General features: G+C 49.5%; 1 protein-coding gene across 7 annotated transcripts in view; it reads right to left on the reverse strand.

Moving 5' to 3' along the window:
* Window positions 1-5,818, reverse strand: part of Pdgfra (platelet derived growth factor receptor alpha) — a 48,578-nt gene extending 42,760 nt beyond the window's left edge. Inside the window, exons 1-2 of one of the 7 annotated variants that reach the window (XM_006250880.5) lie at window positions 5,610-5,818; window positions 4,439-4,701 (exon numbers count right to left, since the gene is read on the reverse strand). Coding sequence is in view for 1 of the 7 variants with exons in the window: in XM_039091625.2 (XP_038947553.2) it covers window positions 2,659-2,715 (57 nt within the window). In the remaining 6 variants the exon portion in view is untranslated. Of the gene's footprint in view, window positions 1-1,801; window positions 2,449-2,658; window positions 3,007-4,438; window positions 4,708-5,609 lie in introns of those variants that run through there. The other 6 variants (NM_012802.1, XM_039091626.2, XM_006250881.5 and 3 more) reach the window with 6 other exon arrangements.
* Between the last annotated feature and the right edge of the window lie 16,781 nt (window positions 5,819-22,599).

The raw sequence follows: 22,599 nt of genomic DNA on the forward strand, positions 1-22,599 counted from the left end.
CTGCCAGCACCCACTATTAGATATTCCAATAAGGGGCAGGGTGCTGGGACACTTTTACACACACGAATTTTAAGGGACAGCCTGGGTTCATAGGCCTTTCTGGTTTCTTTGTATCAGATATGTAACAATGAAAGAATAAAGTAACACTGTCACTAAATGAATAGGAAAATGGACCGTGGCTTGAAGCCACCAAGCCCACACACTGGGTTTACAGAAGGAACAAACCCTGTTTCCTTTCTTACAGGTCCCCTCACGTAAACACTGTTTGTTATGTAAGTGTCAAAGAGTAGCTATTAAGACTTGATGTAGCTCAGCCATACTTATAGAGCATTTGGAGGGACTGACTTTGACCTGTAGACCACACACACACACACACACACACACACACACACACACACACACACACACACACACACAGACAGAGTTGGAAACTACACAAATGTCTGAAAATGTGACTGTTGCAGACTCGCAGGAAAGAAAAATTAGTAAAATCATCTTTGTGATCCTCAAGAGCAAAAGGGGCTGAAGGAATAGCACAGTGGTTAAGGTCACTGAGTGTTCTCTGGGTTCAAGTCCCAGCACCCGCAGGGCAGGTCAGACTCAGGAACCTGGAACCCACTTTTGGCCTTAGAAGACACCAGGCGTGCACAAGAATCATATATACATATAAGCAAAAAACACCCATACGCCTGAAATACAATTTAAAGTTTTAGGGAGGGAGGGAGGGAGGGAGGGAGGGAGGGAGGGAGGGAGGGAGGGAGGGAGGGAGGGAGGGAGGGAGGGAGGGAACGAACTTCCTACCAACTTCCCTCCTACCAATACTTGTTTGGAATACGCCAAGCCCACGCAGAGGCATATGCAGTTCTTTAGAACAGACAGCAGATGGCAGTGTTGGTTCAAGAACCAGTGTCACGGCAGTCTGGGCTGCAGGCGCCATTGAAACCAATTCTGGCTTAAAATGTCCCAACTTTTACCATATCTTAGCTTGATTTTTACTTTTAAGTTTCATGATGACTTGCAGTTGAACTCCGAGTCGTGGAAGCAGAAATACCAAAACTCCTGTTTAAAATGCTAAATTTCCTTGGGGACCTCAAGAGAATTCGGTGAGGAACAAACATAACCGCCATCATTACCATCAGCATAACTATCATCACCACTGCCCAGAGAGGGACCAAGACGCAGTCGCGCCTTGAGAGCCAGGAAGATAGAGCTGTTGACCAGGCCTCAAAGTCGTTGCAAGACTGGTCACTTGGCTTTAGGGGAAACAACAAACACCCTTTGACTTTCCACCCCTCCAGGCATGAAGGCTACCTGAACCCTGCAGAGAACCCAAGACGCCTTTCCCTGGCAATCCGTTCTCGCTGCTGGTAACCTCCCCCCCCCCCCGGGGGTCCCCACAGCCTGACTGGCTGGAACCGTCTCTTCCCATTATTCCCATTGCTCCGTAACCCCGGGTCGTAAAACAAACCGCAACAAGCCGAAGGAGCTTGCGCCGGCCTGGAGGCCTGGAGCGCACAAGCGGGCGACTGTCCCACCCTACAAGATCTCTCTGGATCCGGAATCCCGCCCCCTCCACCCACCTTCTGCTAAATTAAGATGCCCCAACTCTCCACTTCAGACCCGGACCCTCAGCCCACCCTCGTCTACCCAACGCCTCTGCGCCACCGCAGTGCCTGCAGGGAAACTCAAGAGAGACCCAGGTGAGCTCCGGGCTGAGGGACCGCTCGACCGCCCAGGGCTACTGGGACAAGGGTCGCGCCGCGGGTGCCACTAGAGGGCGCGGCAACCCCGCTGGTCTTACCCGCTGGCTCCGGCGTCGCTCAGGCTCCAGGTCCCCTATAACGCTGCGCGCCCTGGGACCGATTCTCCTGGAGGTTCCGCACTAGCACACTGAGGATCCCGACCACCCCCTTCTCTCTGGGTGTCTCTCTGTGTCTGTGTCTGTGACTGTGTCTGTCTATCTGTCTGCCTGTCTATCTGCGTCTGCGCTCTCTCTCTCTCTCTCTCTCTCTCTCTCTCTCTCTCTCTCTCTCTCTCACACACACACACACACACACACACACACACACACACACACACACACACACACACACACCCTCTCTACCTCTGTCTCCCTCAACACCCCCCGCGCCAAGAAGATCGCCACTGCTGCGAGGAGACACGGATCTACTCGGTGATCAAGCCCAAGCCCAAGCCCCTATCCTCCCTGCTCAGGGCTGCCGCAGCCGCCGCGCCCCAGGCTCTAGGCTCAGCGTTTGCATTGTTTTCAACTGCGACCTGAGAGGAGACTGGGCAGGGTGGAGGGAGGGGGCCAGGTTTAGGGTTACAGGCGAACAACAGCGCCTCCTGCAGGCCAGGCCCCGTCGCTCGCAGCCGCCAGCGCCGAAGGCTGGACCAAGTTCTGTGGATTTGGGTCCGGAGTGCCCACCTTGCCCCTTTGTTGCCCCGTCCCTGGGCACCCCTGCTCCCCGTCCTGCCTTTAGTTTCTCTTCCTCCCGGGAGGGAGGGAGCTGAAGTAGAAGGAGGAGACTCCCCAAGCCCGTAACTTTCTTCTATCCCCTCCTACCGTCTAATTTCCCAGCTCGCATTCGTGGTTCGCCCTTCAGTTTAAAACAAAAGAAAAAGACACTAAACTACTTCAGGAAAAAAACACCGCACCGATGAGGCCGGGGATCCGAATGCAGTCAGGAAAAGCTGCTTGCCTGGACTCTGCATCCCACGCTGAGTACTATCCAACAAGACCTCTGCTCCTCCTCAAGGCCGATGCCTCGGGTCAACCCAGCAATCAGGGGCCAGACGGTCGCTGAGCCTCTCTCACCTTTGAGTCACCTATCCAGCTTTCATCCGTTCGTCTAGAATCGCCAGTCAACTACCTTTAACCTGAATGCTACTCACTGAAGGCCAGAGGGGTTCCCACCCTTCGAGGTCAGCAGGCAGAAGGCTGGTCACCACGTCCCCAGGTCGCGCGCAGCCTAGGTCCTGTCCCCAGGAGGCAGAAATCCCGCCCGCCCGCCTCGGCGCCTGACGCGTTTGCAGCTGGAAGCTCGGCCTGAAGCCCCTCCCCCTGCTTCTCTCCCAAGCCCGCGCCCAGGAAGACCGTAGAAGCCCCTGGGCCCAGAACTGGGAGGCCAGGTTGTGAGTGTAATCCCTGCGGGTCAGCAGACTAAAGTAACAGAGGGAAGCCCTGACAATAACTAGTGGAGTTGAGCTGTGTTCGCCCCCTTCTCCGGTGAGCTTTATAAATTCGGCTGTACTAGGGTCAATCCAAAAACAGTACCATTGCAAGAGTTCCGAAGCGGGAACTGACCATGGGGACAAATCAATGGTGTGTCACAGGCACACACACACACACACACACACACACAGAGAGAGAGAGAGAGAGAGAGAGAGAGAGAGAGAGAGAGAGAGAGAGAGAGAGAGCCCTGTCGAGGAATCATCGAAGGAGTCCTCATCAAGAGGAGTCTGGAAAGAAAGAAGTTGAGAGGAAGGAGGAAGACGGAAAACCTTGGTCCGGGAAAGTCCGAGCACAAGAAAGGTTATGTAAACGCCAGTGCATCCGCAGAAGAGGTGCGCACCCCGAGAAGTGCCCTCAGCCCCATGCCTCTTCGGCGACTTTGGGTGTTAAATCTGGGGCTGTGCAGCTGCGAACCACAGTGCGGGTTTACACTAGAGGCCTCCTCCGGCTCCTCCAGGCTGCCTAAGACTGATCCGAAACCATTCAGGAGAAGCAACTCAGTCCAAAACATTGAGCAATTCCGCCACGAAGCCAAAAAAACCGTTTCCCACACCGCCCAGCCTGGGACTTTTCTGGGCAGCTCTGTCCGACGCTGGGCATCCCAGACTTTAAAAGTGCCACCCACGCCCCCTCCCCAGCTTGGGTTCCCCCACGCACACCCTCCGGGGGTGGACTGAGTGACCAAGGTCTTCCAGGCATTTTCCTTACATCTAGAGGTCTTAGCAAAGCTGGGAGCTTCTAAGCGCGGGTCCTGCAAGAGCGCCCCAAAGCACACAAACAGGCCAGCCCTTCCTTTCTCGCCAAGGCCGGTCGCTAAGTCACTGGCAACTCCTGCACACCTGGCTGCGAGGCTCTGGCTTGGTCCTGCTGTAGACTGGGGCCGAGCCATACTGCCTTACTCTGCAGACTGTCCCGCACCCCCTTCCAAACAGAAAGAAGCTTCAAAGCCAAGGGAGAGCCGCCTGCTTTCTCGGTCCCGCTTGAGTTGGGGGTGTCGGGGGAGGGAGTCATGTATAAACTGATTTCCAATGGGGATAACGGTGAAAGGAGAGAAGGCTGCGCGGAGATCACTCCTGAGCCTTGCAGGACACTGAGCATTGCATTCAGGCGACCAGTGCCACGCACCCATCATCCCAGGGCAGAGACACCCAGAATTCTGTAGGCAGGAGGCGAGGGTGTTTGGCCTATTATATTTCTGCTTACCTGTACCCACGTCTGTCCTTTCAGAGTTGTCCTGACTTCTTCCCAAGAGGTCAGTTCCTAGCCAGGGATCTTGCCTCTTTGCTGCCTGCGGCCAGGACTAGCAACAGCCAGGCCCCCGGCCCTGCAGAAAAGAGTCCACTGGAGACTCAGGCGAGCAGAATGGGGGTGGGGACTACGGAGCACAATGAGGGCCCCTCGGAGTGCAGTTCGAAATTCCTCAAATCCCAGTTGCTGGAATGCGAGGCCAGGACGACTTCTTCACTCTGGGCCAAATGTGTTTGTCATTATTCCAGATCGCTCGTCCGCGCCGCCGCCTGCGTCGCCTGGGTGAGAGGCGCACGAACCCAGCGCACTGAGGATTCCGCCAGCGGCTTCTAGCACCCAAATAATTCGCTCCCAACTCTCCGGAACCCTCGGAGCAGGCACCCCCTCGCCCGCTCACTACTCTCTTGGTGCCGCAGCTGCCACTGCCGCGCTCAAGTCTGGCCCCAGATGTTTCCAGTAGCCTCGCCGTCCAGTAATTACGAGGGCTCGACTGGCGCCGAGCGTGCCCGGCCGGCATCCGAGGTCCGACCTCCTCCAGCCGAGCCCTTCACACCTCCCTTTTTCCTAGCCCTTTCCGGCGCCCCACCCGGCGCCCCTTTCCTCCCACACTTCTCCTGGTGTACCCCCTCCCCAAGCTTCGCGCCACACCACCCGCTACCGCGTAGTCCTGCCAAACCGCGGGCGACGAATGGAAATACCCATTAAAAACCTGTCCTCTTCCACGACCCATTGCCAAGAGGCCAAACACCGTTACTTCCACCCCCAATGTGACTTGGTGTTCGTCCCAGTAAGCACGAATGCCACCCCCACCCTGGAGAAAAACCTCAAAAATGTAAGCCTAACTATTTCTTTGGGAGGCTATAGGATTGTGTAGAAAAACATGGCTTTTAAAAATAGGTCTGGACTTTTTTTTTTTTTTTTAATCTTTGACTCTCTAATGGTTACCCCCATCCCAGTGAAGTTTATTCAGAATAAGTTACTTTCTGGACACACAAGTGAATTCAGCCGTTTTGTTTTTGTTTTTGTTTTCCTCGTTGCCCAAAATTTGAAGTTACTTAGCTTCTTCCAGCCCCAATTTACGATCAGGGATCTTTAGAAACAAAAGTCACTTTTCCCTCTCCCTTACCTTCTCCTCCTACGTCAGTTTGCTAAGAAAATCCGATAGCCCGGAGGAAAAAGTGAGCCCCAAGCCTCCAGTCCTCGCCCACAGTTCCTCTGTTTGTTTCACTCCCTCAAGCTCCAACAGTAATGGGCTCAAAACCCGCATTTTGTAATTGATTCAATGTTATAGTCCATCCTCCGAAAACTAATCATTTGCTCAAAGTAAATAGCTGTCAGGAAATGAAGTCCCCCCCCCCCCTGGTCTCTTCAAAATAAAAGTTTCCCTCGGACTCCTCCTTGCTCTCTGAACCTCTCAGGCTCAGACCTCTCCATGGCTTTTTGCTCTTATGCAATCAGGGGGGCCAATCCCAACCCCCAGACTTCAACAACAACGGGGGGGGGCAAACCAGATGGGGTGGGGGTGGCTGAAGGGGGAGGTGTTGACGTTCTGCCGGGAAAGAGGGTTCATGAAACTACAAACAGCCATCATTTCCAAAATGAGTTGACTTCTCAATGGGGGAGGGGGGTGTCGCTATAGTTTTGTACTCCCTTCGAAAGGAAAACACACGTAAAATTACTGCTTATTTCTAAAACGAATATAAATCTAGAATTCAAATTCTCCCTTCTATAGGCAGTCCGGGCCTCGCTAGAAATATGGCCCTGGGGAGAAATCGTAATGCGGCTGCGTCGTTTTGAACTGGGGGTCTTAGGGGAAAGTGCCGCGTAGTTGGTAATCCTTTAATGGGATTAGGAAACTGTGGAGCCTAATAGGAAGATGATGGGTTTTTGAAAGGCTGGATTGTGAGATGGTGTGCAAATAACGGTTGCTCAGCGTACCTTTGGGATGGATGTTCTCCGGAAGAACGACCTTTATCCCTTTGGAGCCACTTATCTGGTACTGCCTTTGTTTTCTGAGTTATCTGGTCCTCGTTTCTTCAATCTTCATATGAAAAGGCCCAGGCTAGGTGTGACTACGGGACGCCTGCCCTCTGCATCTGGATGGCAGAAGTATTTTGACCTTCCTAAATTCCACCCTTCCGAGTGGGTCCCACACGAGGTACCCTAGGAAAGCTTTCGGGATGTTTGAGCCACGAAACCGAGACACCCAGCGAAGAGTCAGTAGGGACGCCGCGATCCTGCGGGCGAGGGAAAGGGGGCGCTGACACTCCAGGAACCAAACCTGGGCGAAGCGGCACTTCCCAGAGCGAGTGGGGGAAGGGAGGGCCTTCGACTTGCGCTCTATTTTTTGAATGCTCTTGGGGGGGGGGGGGGACGACGACGAGAGTAGTCCTTTATCCTCACCACCACCCCCAAACACACACTACCTCCATCTCACTCATATCCGAATTAAAATGGACAAGGCGGTCAGGTAGATAACAAAACGTCGAATAACCACTGGTTATTTCACCACGACAGTGGCCCTGAGGCTGGGGTAAATCACAGAGGTTTCCCCGAAATGCTGGGTGCTGTGCCTAAATGGGACCGGACCGTTGGGGTGTCAGGTTCGGGAAGAGGATGCCTGGAGCTGGGCCGAGAGTCCCAATTCTCCTACGCCCTTCTGCACGCCCGCCTCTGGTGTATCTTCAGCTCGGGTGACTGCCCTGCTCCCTATTACTTCCACATGTTCCTTCAGGAAATCATTGAAGGCGAAATGTATGAACAGCCCCTTGTTCGGAATGCTAGCAGGATACCGTAATGTTTGTAGATAATGAACAGGATGCTAACGACTCCTGCGAGCGCGTTTACACACACACACACACACACACACACACACACACACACACACACACACACACACGGAGCAGGGGTGGAGGGCTTTCAGCTGTTGTTAAAAGCAAGTCAAGATTTAGGTTTTTGTAGCGGGTACCCAAGGAGGGTGAGGCTGAGGCTGAGATCCTGCCCGGGAGGGCCCGCTTTGCAACAAACACCCGACCAGCTCTAACCCACCAGCAAGGTCTCTCTCAAGCAGGGCCCCTGCGTTCTCCTCCCACAAATGGTAACTTCACAGTTCATTTCAGAGCAGTTTTAAAGGAGTCCGAAAAGCGGGCCCGGCCTGGGTATCCTGGGGCAGTAACTCCTCGGGGAGTTTAAAGTGGAGAAATGGTAGAGTATGGAGCACCCAGTTGCTCTTCTGGTAGTAATTACCTGCCTAATTTAAATGATGCCTTTGTTATGATCATTAACAAACATTTGCTAAAGGTTTCCATGTGTGACATTCCCTAAGGTTTAAAGGCCTGGAGAGCGGACTCCCGGGATAGTACCCCAGTGGGGGGTAGAGCAGGCAAGCAAATGGTTGGGCGAAGATCGAAGATCTCGCTGAGTCGGGACCCAGCGAAGCATCTGCCTTCCCGGCAAAAACAAAATAAACGCAGTGGTCTGGAGCAAACCCCGGGCAGGAGGCCTGTGAGTTGGTTTCTGAAACCAGGTCCTGCTCCCGCCCTCCCACCGCTCATAGGCGGGTTTGAATCGCATTTTCCGCCCTCCACTCTCTGGGGCTGTAGAAAAGGTCCGGTCTGTGGCCGTCATTCAACCCAAGGGGAGGGGGCCAGCCGAGCTCTTGCCAAGCTGTTCTAAAATCCTTCCAGATTGCTCCCTCGACGCCCCGGGTCCTGGGTGGTCTCGGAGCCGAAGAAGGCAAATGCCAGTGACTGGCCAAAGTCTTTTCTCTCCTTCCTAAACTTCTTTCTGACCCTGATGTCATGGGGGACCAGCTGACTCGGTGAGCCTAAGGGAATGGCTTTTTGCTTGGGTTACTGTGTCAAGAACCCAACTTGCACTCAGATTGTGGTTGTCAACCCTTTGTGTCTTTTTCCCTGGAGCTAAGAATGAAGTTTTCTCAACAGCTGAGACCTGAGGGGGCCCAACTCATGCGAGGCCAGGAACTGTGGGCTGGAAAGGGTAGCAGTTGGTCCCCTGGCCTTAGTTAGGCCCCATGGCCTGCCGGCGACCAGAAATATGGTACAAGGGTATAAAAAGGCGCTGACTGCTATAGATAATTTAACCTTCAAAAGAGGGTCCCCTTGAGCTTTTTTTTTTTTTTTTTCTTTTTTTCGGACCTGGGGACCGGACCCAGGGCCTTGCGCTTGCTAGGCAAGTGCTCTACCACTGAGCTAAATCCCCAACTCCCCCCCCCCCTTGAACTTTTGACAACGACATCGAAATGGTCACTAACAGAAAATAAATTCTGCCTTGCATCTCAGAATCAGAATGTCCGGCTCCAATGCCTGGCTTTTCCCACTGCTCACTTGCACTGCCCACTAATAATGCTTGGAGAATTCAAGTCCTTCTGTTGAAGACCAGTTATAACCATCAAAGAAATCACCTGTGAAAAATCACATTCAAACAAACTTGTTAACTTCTTTCAAATAAAGTTGACTCGCAGAACGAGATGCAGGGGGCGGGGGTCTGGTTTCTTGTTTGAAAATAAAGGAGCATTTGGTCTATAGCAAAAGAAAAGGCCTTTGACTGCCGCTTTAACTCCTGATTGCGTCGGGAGGAGGTTCCTCCCAGGGCTGGGGAGCCTGGAGCAGGCTGGAGAAGCGGCAACCAGATGTTGGAGTCCCTGCGGGGAGACGGAGCAGGGCTCCACCCCAGCCCTGAAGCAGCCCGAGCCCAGGGGTATCCCACTCTTGAAAGAAGAGGAAAAGGCGCTCTCAGAATCCAGAGGGCTGGTATAACTAGTTACCCTCTCTCCTCTCCAAGACTAGTCGCCTATCTCCTCAGTGGGCGGTGGCTAGCTTACTCGAAGTGTGTAGGGGCTCTCGAGATTTCCAGGCGGCAGTGGAGAGCGGTTCCCTGCGCCCCAGGCATTCTCTCTAGAGTTCCTAATACAACGGCTGGTGATGGTCCTAATTGAAGACGAGAGCTTGTCTCTGTGGTACATCCCAGACGACGACGAGGGCCATATACTTCTCAGCTCTCGGAATAGCTGTAGATGGACTGGACCACGGGGAATCTGGTCTTCCAATTCCCTCTTCTTCGGGGCAGAGAGACCAGCCTCCTTCTTCTAGGGATCCCGTTGCCCTACTACACTCGCCATCTCCTCAGGCCTTCGGTTTTTAGTTAACTTTTAATTTGAAACGCCATGTGAGCGGTGGGGGAGGGAAGGCGATTGGGAGGTCTGCTCTTTATTAGGGGCCTCCACCGTCCAGCTTTCCAGCACACAGCTGTGGCTTCGGAGGAGGCCTGGCTCTGCTTAGGTCAGCCGCCTCTGAAGAAAGAGCCTTGTCCTCAGCAAGTCCCAGGAGTGTAGCAGGGTCTTGTGAGGTGTTCTGTTGTTTGTTTGTTTGTTTGGCTTTGGACAGACAAAGCCTGTGAAATGAAGAACCAGTCGAACTGACTCTTTGGATCGATGGAAAAAAAAATCCAAAATAAATACATGCAAATCTATGTCCTATAATTCCTACGACGCTTTACAATGGAGTCTTACTAAGCCAGATGATGCCTCCAGCTCTGGGCCAAGTGGGGAAGGTTTCAACTCTGCCGTCCCAGGATTAATGGAACAGAGGAGGCCTGCTGGAGCTAGTCTATCCCACACCCAGCAGCTGAGTACCAAAACAATGGTGAGGCCCCGGCTTTCCTGTGGAAAGGAACACACTCTCTGAGCTCCTAAAAGGAATGGCAATCCACACACTAAGGAATCTCAAGGGGGCTCAGCAGAGGAGACACGGAATGGCTGGAAATCAACAGTCCATCTGGGAATGAACAAGGACCCCAGATCTTAGAAGGCTTCTAGGCTGGACACTGTGATTCACATCTGCAAAATAGCCTCCCCCCACCCCCCCAGACTAAGGAGGATCATGGGTTTGAGGCAAGCCTGGGCTACAGGAGACTCTTGTCTTCTATCTTGATAGAGATAGATGATAGGATAGATAGATAATAAATGTGTTGATGATTGATTGCTAGGTAGATAGATAATAGATGTGTCGATGATAGATAAATAGATATGATATGATGAATGGATGGATAGACAGACAGACAGACAGACAGACAGACAGACAGATTGGTGGGGGAGGGACTCCTGAAGCAGAGCTGAGGGTGAGGGAGGCTACAAAGAGGAAATACCTCTGGCAGAGAAAGCCCACCCTCACTGACTGGGTGTGAGCTGCAAAGGAGGGGCAACGCCTGCTTAGGTCACCTGGTGCCTTTTACTCAGTCGGGGAGGGGTCAACCAGGATCAGATTTGAGAAGGAACACGATGAAGTCAGTTTTTTTTTTTTTAAGATTTTATTTATTTCTATGTGTATGGAAGTTTTGCCTGCTGCATGCATGTATATGCACTGTGTACATGTACATGTATATGTATATGCACTGCGTCCATGCCTGGTGCAGACAGAGGCCTGAAGAAGGCATCAGTCTCCAGGAACTGGAATTACAGATGGTGTGGGAGCTGGGACTTGAACCTGGGCCCTCAGGAAAAGCAGCCACTACTCCTAACCTGTAAGCCACCTCTCCAGCCCCCAGCCCTGATGAAGTCACTTTTACACAGGATATATTTAAGAATGTTTAGGAAAAGAAATAACATTACAGGAAAATCTAAGGTAGAATTTTGGACAATGCTAGGGAGGGGGATTTCTTCTTCTAAGAAGACATTGAGGAAGAACCAAGAATCTTTATCTCCCGAACATTCAAGAGCCGGACAATGGCATCATTTGAATATGACCAGAGTCTGTACTTCCTACCCAGACTCAGCAAGATAAGTCCCAGCCGGACTTAGCTGTGAGTAACTGAAGATTTTATGAAATAGGAACACTTTAGCTATTACATGACTGGAAAATGAAATTGCTTCTCCTTCACACCTACTCTTAAATGGTCATTTGTGTCCACATTTTTATTTTCACTGGCCCACAGCAGGGTTTTACAAGATCTATGTCCTAATGTTACTGAGTTCTAGCTTTCTGACTGCCACACCCACCCCCTGGAGAGACAGTCAAGGCTCACGCTCTGGGATAGAGAGCTAGAGGCCAGGTTCCCGATTGTTTATTTTTCTCTAGTAACCTTCTCCTTTTTCTCTTCCCCGTAATAGTTTCTGGAGGTTCAGGTGTTTGTGTTTCCTCCTATCTCCCTCTCAAGGTCTCTCTCTTCCAGCTAGATCTGACCCCGGAAGAAGAGTTCCAGCCAATAGGATGTGTGGAGAGTGAAATCCGGTGTCCTTCAAAGTAGACACGCTTTTCTCAGATCTTTCTCCTGTCCGTGAAGAGCAAACAAGCAAAACAAAACAAAGCAAAAATGTAACTTAAGGTTTCCAAGTCGCTAGGGACTGAGGCCACCTTGAGAGTGAACAATCCTCAGTGCTACAATAGATAGGAAGGACCCTTGACTGTCAAAGCCCCCAGCCCACCCAGACCTAAAATGTGGCAGACACGAATAACATCTTAACCTTTATTCTGGAGGCTTCTGTTACAGCCTCACTTGATCCTACGCGATAAAAATCAGAAGACATTTACTCATTGTAACTCCAGATACAACCTCACTCATTCACTCAGAAAACAAACAAAAATAACTGGAGATGAGAGAGCTGAAACCACAGAAAGGCCTGGCCCGGAGGCTGCTCTGGTCCTGTGCTCAGTTAAGCTTTTCTGCAGAATTTTATAGCGTTGAGCTCACCATTGAGTTCATGAATGCTGGCTCTCTGCTCGGTCAAGACATCTTTCTTTTCTCTGTTCTGGTTTCCTTGTTTAAGTGAGGGGAGGTGCTTGCTTGTTTGATTTTTTTTCTTTTCTTTCCTTCCTTCCTTCCTTTCTTTCTTTCTTTTTTAAAGATTTATTTATTCTATATAAGTACATTGTAGCTGCCTTCAGACACACCAGAAGAGGGCATCAGATCTAATTCCAGATGGTTGTGAGCCACCATGTGGTTGCTGGGATTTGAACTCAGGACCTCTGGAAGAGCAGTCAGTGCTCTTAACCGCTGAGCCATCTCTCCAGCCCTTCTTTCTTTCTTTCTTTCCTTCTTTCTTTCTTTCTTTCTTTCTTTTTTCCTTTTTTTGGTAGACAGGGGCTCAATATGTATGCCAGGCCGACCTCCAACTTGTAATTTCAGTGACCTCCTAAGGCCAGAGATTGCCGGCATACACCCTTGTGCCAGTATCTTTATCTTTGGAAAGTAAGTGTGACACAAAAGAAAAGCAGAAGAGACAACAAAATGTTTGCATTGCTTCTCTCTCCCTTTTGTAGGCTGGGGGAGGGTGCTGCTTGTCTGCTTGGCTGTTTGGTTCCTTGGCTCAAGCCACCTTCTTCAGCCTCCTAAGTAGAGACTGGAGACCACAGGCGTGTAACAAGATCAAAAAGCATTTCCAGTTTGTTTGTGGTTTGTGAGGTGCTGGGTTCTAACCCAGATCTCCTGCGTACTTAATAAAGGTTCTGCCAGTTGCTGAGTCACACCCTCAGCCTGGCTTCACAGGCACAACCCTTAGTCTACACAGTCGAGGTCTTCTCTAACAGCTGCTCTAGAACCTCAAGGCATTTACTTTCTTTGAGAGGGAGGCGGGTAGCTGGAGAGATGACTCAGCAGTCAAGAGCTCTGGCTGTTTGTTGGAAGGATCTGGATTTAATTCCCAGGACCCACAGGGCAGCTCACTACTGCTTGTAATTCCAGTCCCAGGGGATCTGACACTTTCACGTAGACATCTATGCAGGTAGAACACCAACGGACACTAACATTTTGAAAGATGTATATGGGTTTTGGTTTTGCCCTTTGATTGGTTGATTGGTTGGCTTTTCGGGGGAAACACTCTGGCTATGCCCCTCAGACTGGCCTAGAACTCTGCTTCCAGACACCTCACCCACTGCTATTTGCCTTTCAAATGATTTAAATGTGAATTTGCTCCACATTGGGAGTTAAGAAAGCACTCCTCCCCCAGACAACCCTACCACAAACTATCCATGGAGTTTAGGGCATCTCCCCTCAGGCCTAGAAAGGCCAAGTAAATGCAGAGAAATGTGGAGCCCAAGAGCCAGAGAGATGCTCACTCACAATTGCACGAGGAAAGGAACATGCCTTTTATCATGGGTGCATAGCTCAGCCTTCTGAGTGGCTGCCTCTGAGTGTTCAAGCACCTGCCTTTCTGAGTAATGGTGTCACTTCGTATAAGAATGGAAATCACCCTTGCCTTTGGCCCGTCTCCCTCAGCATCTACCCCAAAGGGGCTGTAGAAATTGACAAATGTTTATTTAACACCTCCAGTGTGAGAACTGTGCTAGACTCCCTGATGCTGTCATGGGCAAACAGCTGCTATAGCGGGGCTTAGCTCTGGGCTGGGGAGACAGACAGAAAACAAACTAGGCCCTGACTAAACAGCAGGTGTGAACAGTGCTCTGAGGCCACCAGGTGCTTGAAGCCACCATGAGCAACCAGAGTCAGTGAGTTACAAAATCTTCCTGGAAAGTGATATTTAGAGCGATCCCAGGTGGGGCTAAGATGATGAGTTTGGGGTGGTAAGGTGTTTACTAAGCATGCTCAAAGCTCCAACATCATGAGCTCCACACACACAAAGCTCTCTTTTTAAAGTCATTCATAGCATGTAGGTTACACAAATGTGAGTGTTTAGGGCCGTGGGGAGACAGCACTGTAAACTCCGTCCTGAAAAAGATTTGCAGCACCCCCAAAGGACTGCGACGCTATGACATTGAACACACTCCTCTGAGGAGCTGTCATTGTTCAGGAGATAATCCCCCATGCTCCTCCAGGATTGGCCTGCCATTGTGGAATCTGAGCAAAACTGAGACTTTAAACGGGTGGTTCCCCTAAATCTGATGGTTTCCCGTCATCACAGGAGTGGGGCTATCTCGCAAGATAACAGGCCTGCATGGTGTTGTTCAGTTTCCCAAGCTAATGTTTCACAGACTGACAATGAGAGAGGGACTGCCTTGGATTAGAGCGTCCTTACAGCCTATTGGGTTTGTACACCACGGAATAAGATAGCGAGGACCTTTCAAAGATCCCATGAGATGTGTCAGGACTCTCATTGTGTGTGTGTTTAGTTAATTGCTTTATTGCTTGTAAGCGTAGTTATGAACTGGATTCACTACCCGGCAGATGCAGATAGCTTAAAGGTTACACAGATTCAACCATGGAGAGGAAAAAAAAGAAAAAGAAAAAGAAAAAACCGACCTCGGTTCAGTGACTAGTACTGAGAGGCTAAGTTTTCAGACCACTAGAGGGCACAAGAGGCCAGGTCAGAATTTAAATCCGCCCTAACGCGTTCACAATGGCTGCTTGGAACCAAGCGTTCCCAAATCTTCTGGAGAGAAATTAGGTCACATCCTCGCCGCCCACACTTAAACGTCCCCTGCCACTCCAGTTCGAGTCTAGCCCTCGGTAAGCCTGAGGTCACACCTGAAGGCGAAACTGTTTGGATTCTTCCTCTGGACACTAAGAAAAGTTGGGGAAATCTAAGTGCTGGGAGAGAGGCAGAGTGGTGGAAAATTTCCAGCCTTCTCTCCGCTAGGTTCTCCAGCAGCCTTGGCTGGGAACCATAGGAAGCCACGGAGTTGCCAAATCAGGGAGTTTCACTCAGCCTGTGACGCTAAGAAAAACTACCTGTCTTGTCATTTTTCCTGAGCGGGGCTCCTCTAGGAGGGAACAGTTGAGAAAATTCCAGATTCTTTACTCTGGGTGCAGTGACCGCAGGCTCCCTGCAGTGGCTTCCTTGAGATAGCCCAGCCAGTAAAGGTGCTTGCTATCAAGTCTGCCGGCTTGGACAGAGCCAGCTCCTACGAGTTGCCCTCGAACTTCCAGAAGCTATTTGTTGTAGTAGCTTGCATGCGCCATCCCACTCAGAAGAAAGCAAACAAACAAACAAACAAACAAATATTTAATTTTTTTTTTAAAGCCACCGTTCAGGGCTGAGCGTGGTGGCACATGTCTTAAATCCTAGCCCCAAGGATGCAAAGACAGATTCTCCGTAAGTTTGAGGCCAGATTGGTCTACATAGAAAGTTCCAGGCCAGTCAAAAAGATAAAGACCTGACTAAGATAAACAAATACTTTAAGTCCAAAACAATATTTCTAGCATCATTAGCAAAAATATCCTTTCAAATCTTCCCCATGATGGCTCTATGGAAAAGTGATATTAATATTATCATGAGTTTGCTGTTTTGCTCACTTGAAAGATATGAAGGTCAATTGACCCAAACAAATTACCTAACTTGATTGGGCTTCACGGTACCACACAAGCACTCTACCAAGTAAACTACAGCCCAGGCCAAGATTTGTATCTTAGTAGGTGATCATAACACAAGACACTGGCCACACTCAAAACATTCATACCCGCAAAAGTGACAATTCAGGGCTAACGCGGTTTTATTTATTTTACTTGTATTTGTTTGGGATAGGGTCTCACACTGTAGCCTAGGTTGGCCAGGATGAGCCACCACTTCTGCCTCCTAATGCCTAGTTTTTATTCAGGTCAGCTTTAACCATAACTGTGATGGCTGCAGGCCTTACCCCTCACACTAATCCATCTCCCCTTAAATGGCTGTGCAAGGGCAAGTTTTCACTGGCAAGAACGCATAAAAATATATTGAAGATTTATTCCCATTCTCCGTGAAATAGAGACAACAGATTATTACATGCACGAACTGTAATGAGTGACTAAAATAAGTCTGTCAAAGACTCCTGCAGCCTGTGTGAGGGGAGAGGGGGTGGGGGTGGGGGGTGGAAGGTAAAATGGCTCAGAGGCCAAAGGTGCCTGTCCAGCGAGTCTCGAAACCCTGGCTCACTCAGTCCCTGAAATCCGAGAAAGGGAGAGAAGGGAAGAACTAACACTATCAAATTATCCTCTTAATACATGTACCCAGGCACAGGCCCGCTCATGTGTGTGTACACACATGTGCACACGCATGCACACACACACACACACACACACACACACACACTAAACAAACATTTTCAAGGGATTCATGTGGATCTCCTGAATCCTCTAGGACAGATTTAGATTCCACAATTCTATCATGCATAACTGCTATTAGAGTAGGTTAAAAACAAAACTCCGTAATTCATGCTTTAACCCGACATCTAGCCTGTTGCCAGGAGAAATCCGCACTGTGCCTTTGATCTGCCCTCTGAGTCCGTGTGCTTTCTAACTGTGTGTTCAAGTCTTGCCCTCAGCATCCAGATGAGGTTCTGCATGGCTCCAAATCAAAGCCATTCCTAACTTGAGGCTCAATGGAAGGTTATCTTATCTGAGTACTGTTTGCTTCTCCTAATGCTACCAATAAAGCCAGAGAAAGTAGAGGTTTTAGAATGCCCTGCCCTGCCTCAACTGGAGGACAGAGGAAGACACTGTCGGATGACTTCTCAGTTCTGGAGCAAAGCGGCATCCAGGGCCAGAAGAGTGACTTGTATAAAGAGTCACTTCAGCGAGCCCAGGGGTGGACCCCCAGAATCTCAAAATACATAAATAAATAAATAAATAAATAAATAAATAAATAAATAAATATAATAAAGGACATGGGGCCTCCTTCCCCAAGCATTACAAACTTCACTCCAGAGCTACTGGGCAAACAGCTCATCTTTAGGTCCCATGTACGACCGTACACAGTTGGCAGAGGAAGAATGCTCTACTAATGGGTAATGGGCCTACGCATTAGTCAAAGGTTGGGTAAAAAAACAAATGTCTCAGCTACTGGTGCTTTCTAAATCCAGACAGATCGATGACTGTGGGGTCAGTCACTCCCTTCAGCTCCGTTCTCCTCCTGCCTTCCAGTTTCCCCACACCCCACGGCCAGGTCTGCTGTTGCCACAGCTCCGACCGCCCTGTTCAGTCATCCGAGGTACCTCACATCCTCACAGAAAACCAATGCACAGACACAGATGGTTACTGAAGTGGCCATCCCGATCCAGTGACGGGGAATAGGTCCTTCCTCCTCCAACATGGTCTTTCTCCCCTCAGCAGACACACTTTCCATCATTGGAACTGACTCCTGTGGTACAAGAGGAACTTCGTCAAGGAACTCAGAAGTGAAATCTGTCCTTCCTCCCCTCCCCTGGGCCTCTAGCATCCAGAACCTGCTCTCCAGCGTTATGTCACGTTGAGTAAACACCACTCGGAGGTTATGTCTGTAGTCCAGTGCGGAACTGACCAGAAACATCCGGAAATGCAAAGCTGTTTCCTAAAAGTTTAAAATCTAGGTGTTAAGAAAGTAACCATTAGGACTGGAGAGATGGCTCAGCACTTAAGAGCACTGACTGCTCTTCCAAGGTCCTGAGTTCAATTCCCAGCAACCGCATGTGTGTAATGGGATCCAACTTTTAAAAAAATTTTTAAAAAAGAAAAAGGAACCATGATCTAGCTGTGATGACAATCAAGAAGCTGAGACAGGAGAACCTCTGAGAGTTTGGGGCCAGGCTGAGCTACGCGAAACCAAGGAAGGAAGGAAGGAAGGAAGGAAGGAAGGAAGGAAGGAAGGGAGGGAGGGAGGGAGGGAGGGAGGGAGGGAGGGAGGGAGGGAGGGAAGGGGAAGGAGGAAGGAAGGAAGGAAGGAAAGAAGGGACGGAGGGAGGGGGGAAGGAGGAAGGAAGGAAGGAAAGAAGGAAGGGAGGGAGGGAGGGAGGGAGGGAGGGACGGAGGGAGGGAGGGAGGGAAGGAGGGAAGGAAGGAAAGAAGGGACGGAGGGAGGGGGGAAGGAGGAAGGAAGGAAGGAAAGAAGGAAGGGAGGGAGGGAGGGAGGGAGGGAGGGACGGAGGGAGGGAGGGAAGGGGAAGGAGGAAGGAAGGAAAGAAGGGACGGAGGGAGGGGGGAAGGAGGAAGGAAGGAAGGAAAGAAGGAAGGAAAGAAGGAAGGGAGGGAGGGAGGGAGGGAGGGAGGGAAGGAGGAAGGAAGGAGGGCAGAAATCTGTGGAAGCATCTGCCTATAATCCCAGCACTCCTCAGAAGTGCAAGCCTGGGCTACATAGTAAGACCTCAGAGGTTTGGGGTTGGGTGGGATGTTGGCCATTATCCTACAGATAAATGGGACAGACGATTGCTCACTGGCTTGAACAACAGGACTCTTTCTGGAAGGAGAATTTAGGCTCTTACCAGGTTAATGAAACCAGCTAATCCCATTCTCTGTTCTCACCCTGCTTCTTGTTCTGTATTTGTTAATTATTGCTCTCCTATATCAAGGCCCCTTGCGTGGTCCACCTCCCTCCCGCAGGACCTGTGCCACAGGTGCCCTCCATATGCTTTCTGACTCGATTCCTGAATCCTGACACCACCTATTCTTTTCCTCCCTTCCCGTGAATCTCCAGGGCCTCAATTCAGGCCCTCTGCATTCCTTGTCCAGACTGTGGTCACAGCCTCCCGGCTGCCTTGCTTAAACCTAGTTTTCTGTGTGCCAGTCACTCCGCCACACTGTGGACAACCCTGCCAACTTCCAGTCCTACTGCCCTGTGCCCTCCTGTGCAGTGGCCCACCCTGTGATCATCAAATCAAGTTAGTTCTTGTCAGAGGCCACCAAGACCACCACGGACAGTGGCTGGCCCACTCTAACCCCCTTAGAGACCTGTGCCTGCACAATGGAGTTTTGCTGTCAGTCTCTGAGGGTCTACTGTTTGGATCAGAAGAACCCAGGCAACTCAGAAAACACTTGTCAAATGGGGCATCACACAACTCATTCCATGATCTCGGTCAGCCTTACTCTCTCTGCCTAGTAGAATCAAATCCAGTAAGTTCTCTAATAGCTATGGCAAGTGACTTGATTTTATAGACAGTCAGACTTGGAGAAAGCAAAAGGTAACAACAACAAATAAAAAAAAAAAACAGCAAAAACCAGATCGGTCATTTCAAAGTCACTTTCCTGCTAAGATAGGGACAAGCAGAGAACAATGGGAAATACCCGATTAGCCACCACCACCGTGTTATTTCAGGTCACTTCTTTTGTGTGCAGATCAAAGCAGGGGCTTCATTCAGATCCCCTGTCTGGGAACTGCTGCCTTATCTCGAATCTCAGAGAGCGAGTAGACTGTTCAGTTTCTCCTTGACGACTGGGAACTTTAACTAGAGCGAATCCGGGGAGATTTCTTTTTCCTACTCTAAGTATTTAATCCCAAACCGTGGCATTCTGTTCCCCACCCCACTTCGTAGTCCTCCAGGTGCTGGATTGGCCTCCCAAGCGATTGGTTTAAAGTCAGGAGTCACCACACCTGTATTTTTGTTTGTTTGTTTGTTTGTTTGTTTGTTTAAGATAGGACCTCAGGTAGCCCAGGCTGTCCTGGAACTCACTAGTTTTTGAACTTCTGGTTGTCCTGTCTCCCTCCCTGGAGTGCTGTGGTTACAGTTGTACACCACTCGTGTAGTGCTGGGGACAGGGCACAAGCCCCCCTGTGTGTTAGGCAGGTACTGTGCCAAACTTTGCCTCCTGCCAGACCCCTTTCTATCATTTTAGTGAATTCTTATCTTTTGTGTTTCCTGGACGTTGTTTGTTATCAGCCCCCTCCACCACACACAACACACAACCTTGAAAATGGTCTCCATTATAACACAATGTGACCAAAGGGGAGGAGGCGGGAACTTTCCGTTTCCTGGCCAAGAGACCAAAGGCATTGGGCTGCTGTTAGTGTCGAAATTAAGCTCCTTGTTAATTCCAGAGCTCAGAGGGTAGGACAGATAGGGAGTCTTGGATACTTCTTGTTTGTCAAGAGAGGGTTTCTCTGTGTAGCCCTGGCTGTCCTGAAACTTAATCTGTAGACCAGGCTGGCCTCGAACTCAGATCCATCTGCCTTCACTGGGATTAAAAGCGCTAGCCAAATACCACCAAAAGAAAACACCTCATCTGGCTGGATACTTTCTGCTTTCCAGGGCGCTTGTTTTAGGATGGCAGAGCTGAAAGCACTCTGTCTTGAGGTTTTTTCATTTTTTCCAGCCTGAAATTTATTTCTTGTGGCTAGGGGGAAAAGGAAGACCATTTGCTACAACTCACAAGCTTTCCTTCTCTCTCTCTCTCTCTCTCTCTCTCTCTCTCTCTCTCTCTCTCCTCTCTCTCTCTCTCTCTCTCGTGTGTGTGTGTGTGTGTGTGTATAATTCATATATATATATACACTATATAATATATAATAAATAAATAAAACATGGAGCCTTTATTTGCTTGTCTTTTTTAAACATGTTCAGTGAGTTAGGATTATATTTTTATTCTTGTTGATTGAGATACTTATGTAATTACACAGTGAATAGCAGAGAACAAGCATAAACTAAATATCTTTCATTCTTAGTAGTTCATAAACAGAAAGTATCCAGGACTCTGCGGCCTCTCCTATCTCTCATACTCCCTTAGCTCTGGAACTAACAAGGAGCCCCAGTACCACTGACAATCAGTTTAAATTAACTGACAGCCTCTTAGTTAAATTAAATATGTTTGTACTTTTTCATCTCCACGCTTACTGATGAATTTATTTCCATATGCTTATATTAATTGATTGAAAAGGATTGTTTTGTATGCTGACTGAACTGGTCCCACATTCTCATTGAAAAACAAAACACTGTCTTCTTACTGCTTTTACCTCACTGAATGTGGTACTGGAGTGTGCATCTTCACAACATATTCCTTGAATACATCAGGAATACCACCGTCAAGAATAACTACGACTTTAATGCCAGCACTCAGGAGGCAGAGACAGGCAGACCTCTGAGTTCAAGGCCACCTGGTCTACACAACCTTCCAGGACAGCCAGGGCTACACAGAGAAACACAAAACAAACATACAAAAACTCAACCAAACAAACAATGACAACAAACAAAAACAGGCTATGACCAGGTAGCTCTGGCTGTCCCAGAACTCCCAATGTAGACCACACTGGCCTCAAACTCAGAGATCCTCCTGCCTCTGCCTCTGGAGTGCTGGGATTAAAGCTGTGCTGTAGGACACTGAGCCTGAGATTTTGAGAGCACAGTCACAATCAGGCACGGGCCATTTGTGTTTTTCTTAGGTATCTGATCCCTCTCCAACACAGCCTCATCCCTTTTGTTGTCTGCCCAGTCAAACTGCAGCTGCCTGGAAGCCCGGCTGATAGCTTCCTGTCAGGCAAACGGACCAGGTGTCCCCTGTGTAAAGCCGGGCCTGGAGGAATAAGGAAGGAGCAGAGAGCCCATCACCTCATCATCGGCTTCACTTCAAACAGGAGGTCAGTCTCACACAGCTGTGAGCGCTCAGCCTCCGCAGTGCACGCCTTTAAGAGATTTCTTCAGGCTCCGGGAATCTTCCCGAGTTAGCCACAAAATTGTGTTTCAAATCAGGAGCCCCAAGCTCAGCATACCTTAGAAGTATATAAACGTGCACTCTGGCAGGGACGCTGGTATTTTAAACCCAATGTAATAATTTTCTTATATATATATAAAGTATCTGATTCCAGAAAAATGATTCATTCTTGCAGTCATATAAGAGAACTCCAGGGTCTCCTGGGCGCTCTGGGTGTGGCGATGGTGGGCTGGTCTCTGTTCTCAAAGAAGGAAAATAAGCAGATGTGGTAACTCAGGCATTTAGCTCCAGATCAGGAAGCAGAGGTAAGAGGATTTTCTTACTGCACAGAAAGATCCCCATCAGAAAGAAAGAAAGAAAGAAAGAAAGAAAGAAAGAAAGAAAGAAAGAAAGAAAGAAAGAAAGAAAGAAAGAGAAGAGAAGGAAGGAAGGAAAGAAGGAAGAGAGAGAAAGAAAGAAAGAGAGAGAGAGAGAAGGAAGAAAAAGAAGAAAGGAGGAAGAGAGGGAGGGAGGGGAGGGGAGGGAAGAAAGCAAGCAAGATAATCTAATGCATGTTTGTTTGTTTGTTTGTTTGAATCAAAATCTCATTCTGTCTCCCACACTGACCTTGAATTTACAGCAATCCTCCTGTCTGTTTCCTGAGTGCTGGAGTCTCAAGTGTGACTGCCATGCCTGGCTTAAATATATTTTTATTTTCTTTTGGTTAGGGCTGTTCTGTTTGTGTCGGGGATTGAACCTAAGGCCTCTGCTTTGCCAGTACAGGTCTGGTCTGTTTTTCTTGTTTGTGGCGTTGTTGTCTTTGGTGTTTTGTTTTGTTTTGGGTGGGGGGGTTGTTTTGGTGT

Source organism: Rattus norvegicus, chromosome 14 (genome assembly GCF_036323735.1).
Source record: "Rattus norvegicus strain BN/NHsdMcwi chromosome 14, GRCr8, whole genome shotgun sequence".
Taxonomy (NCBI): Eukaryota; Metazoa; Chordata; class Mammalia; order Rodentia; family Muridae; genus Rattus; species Rattus norvegicus.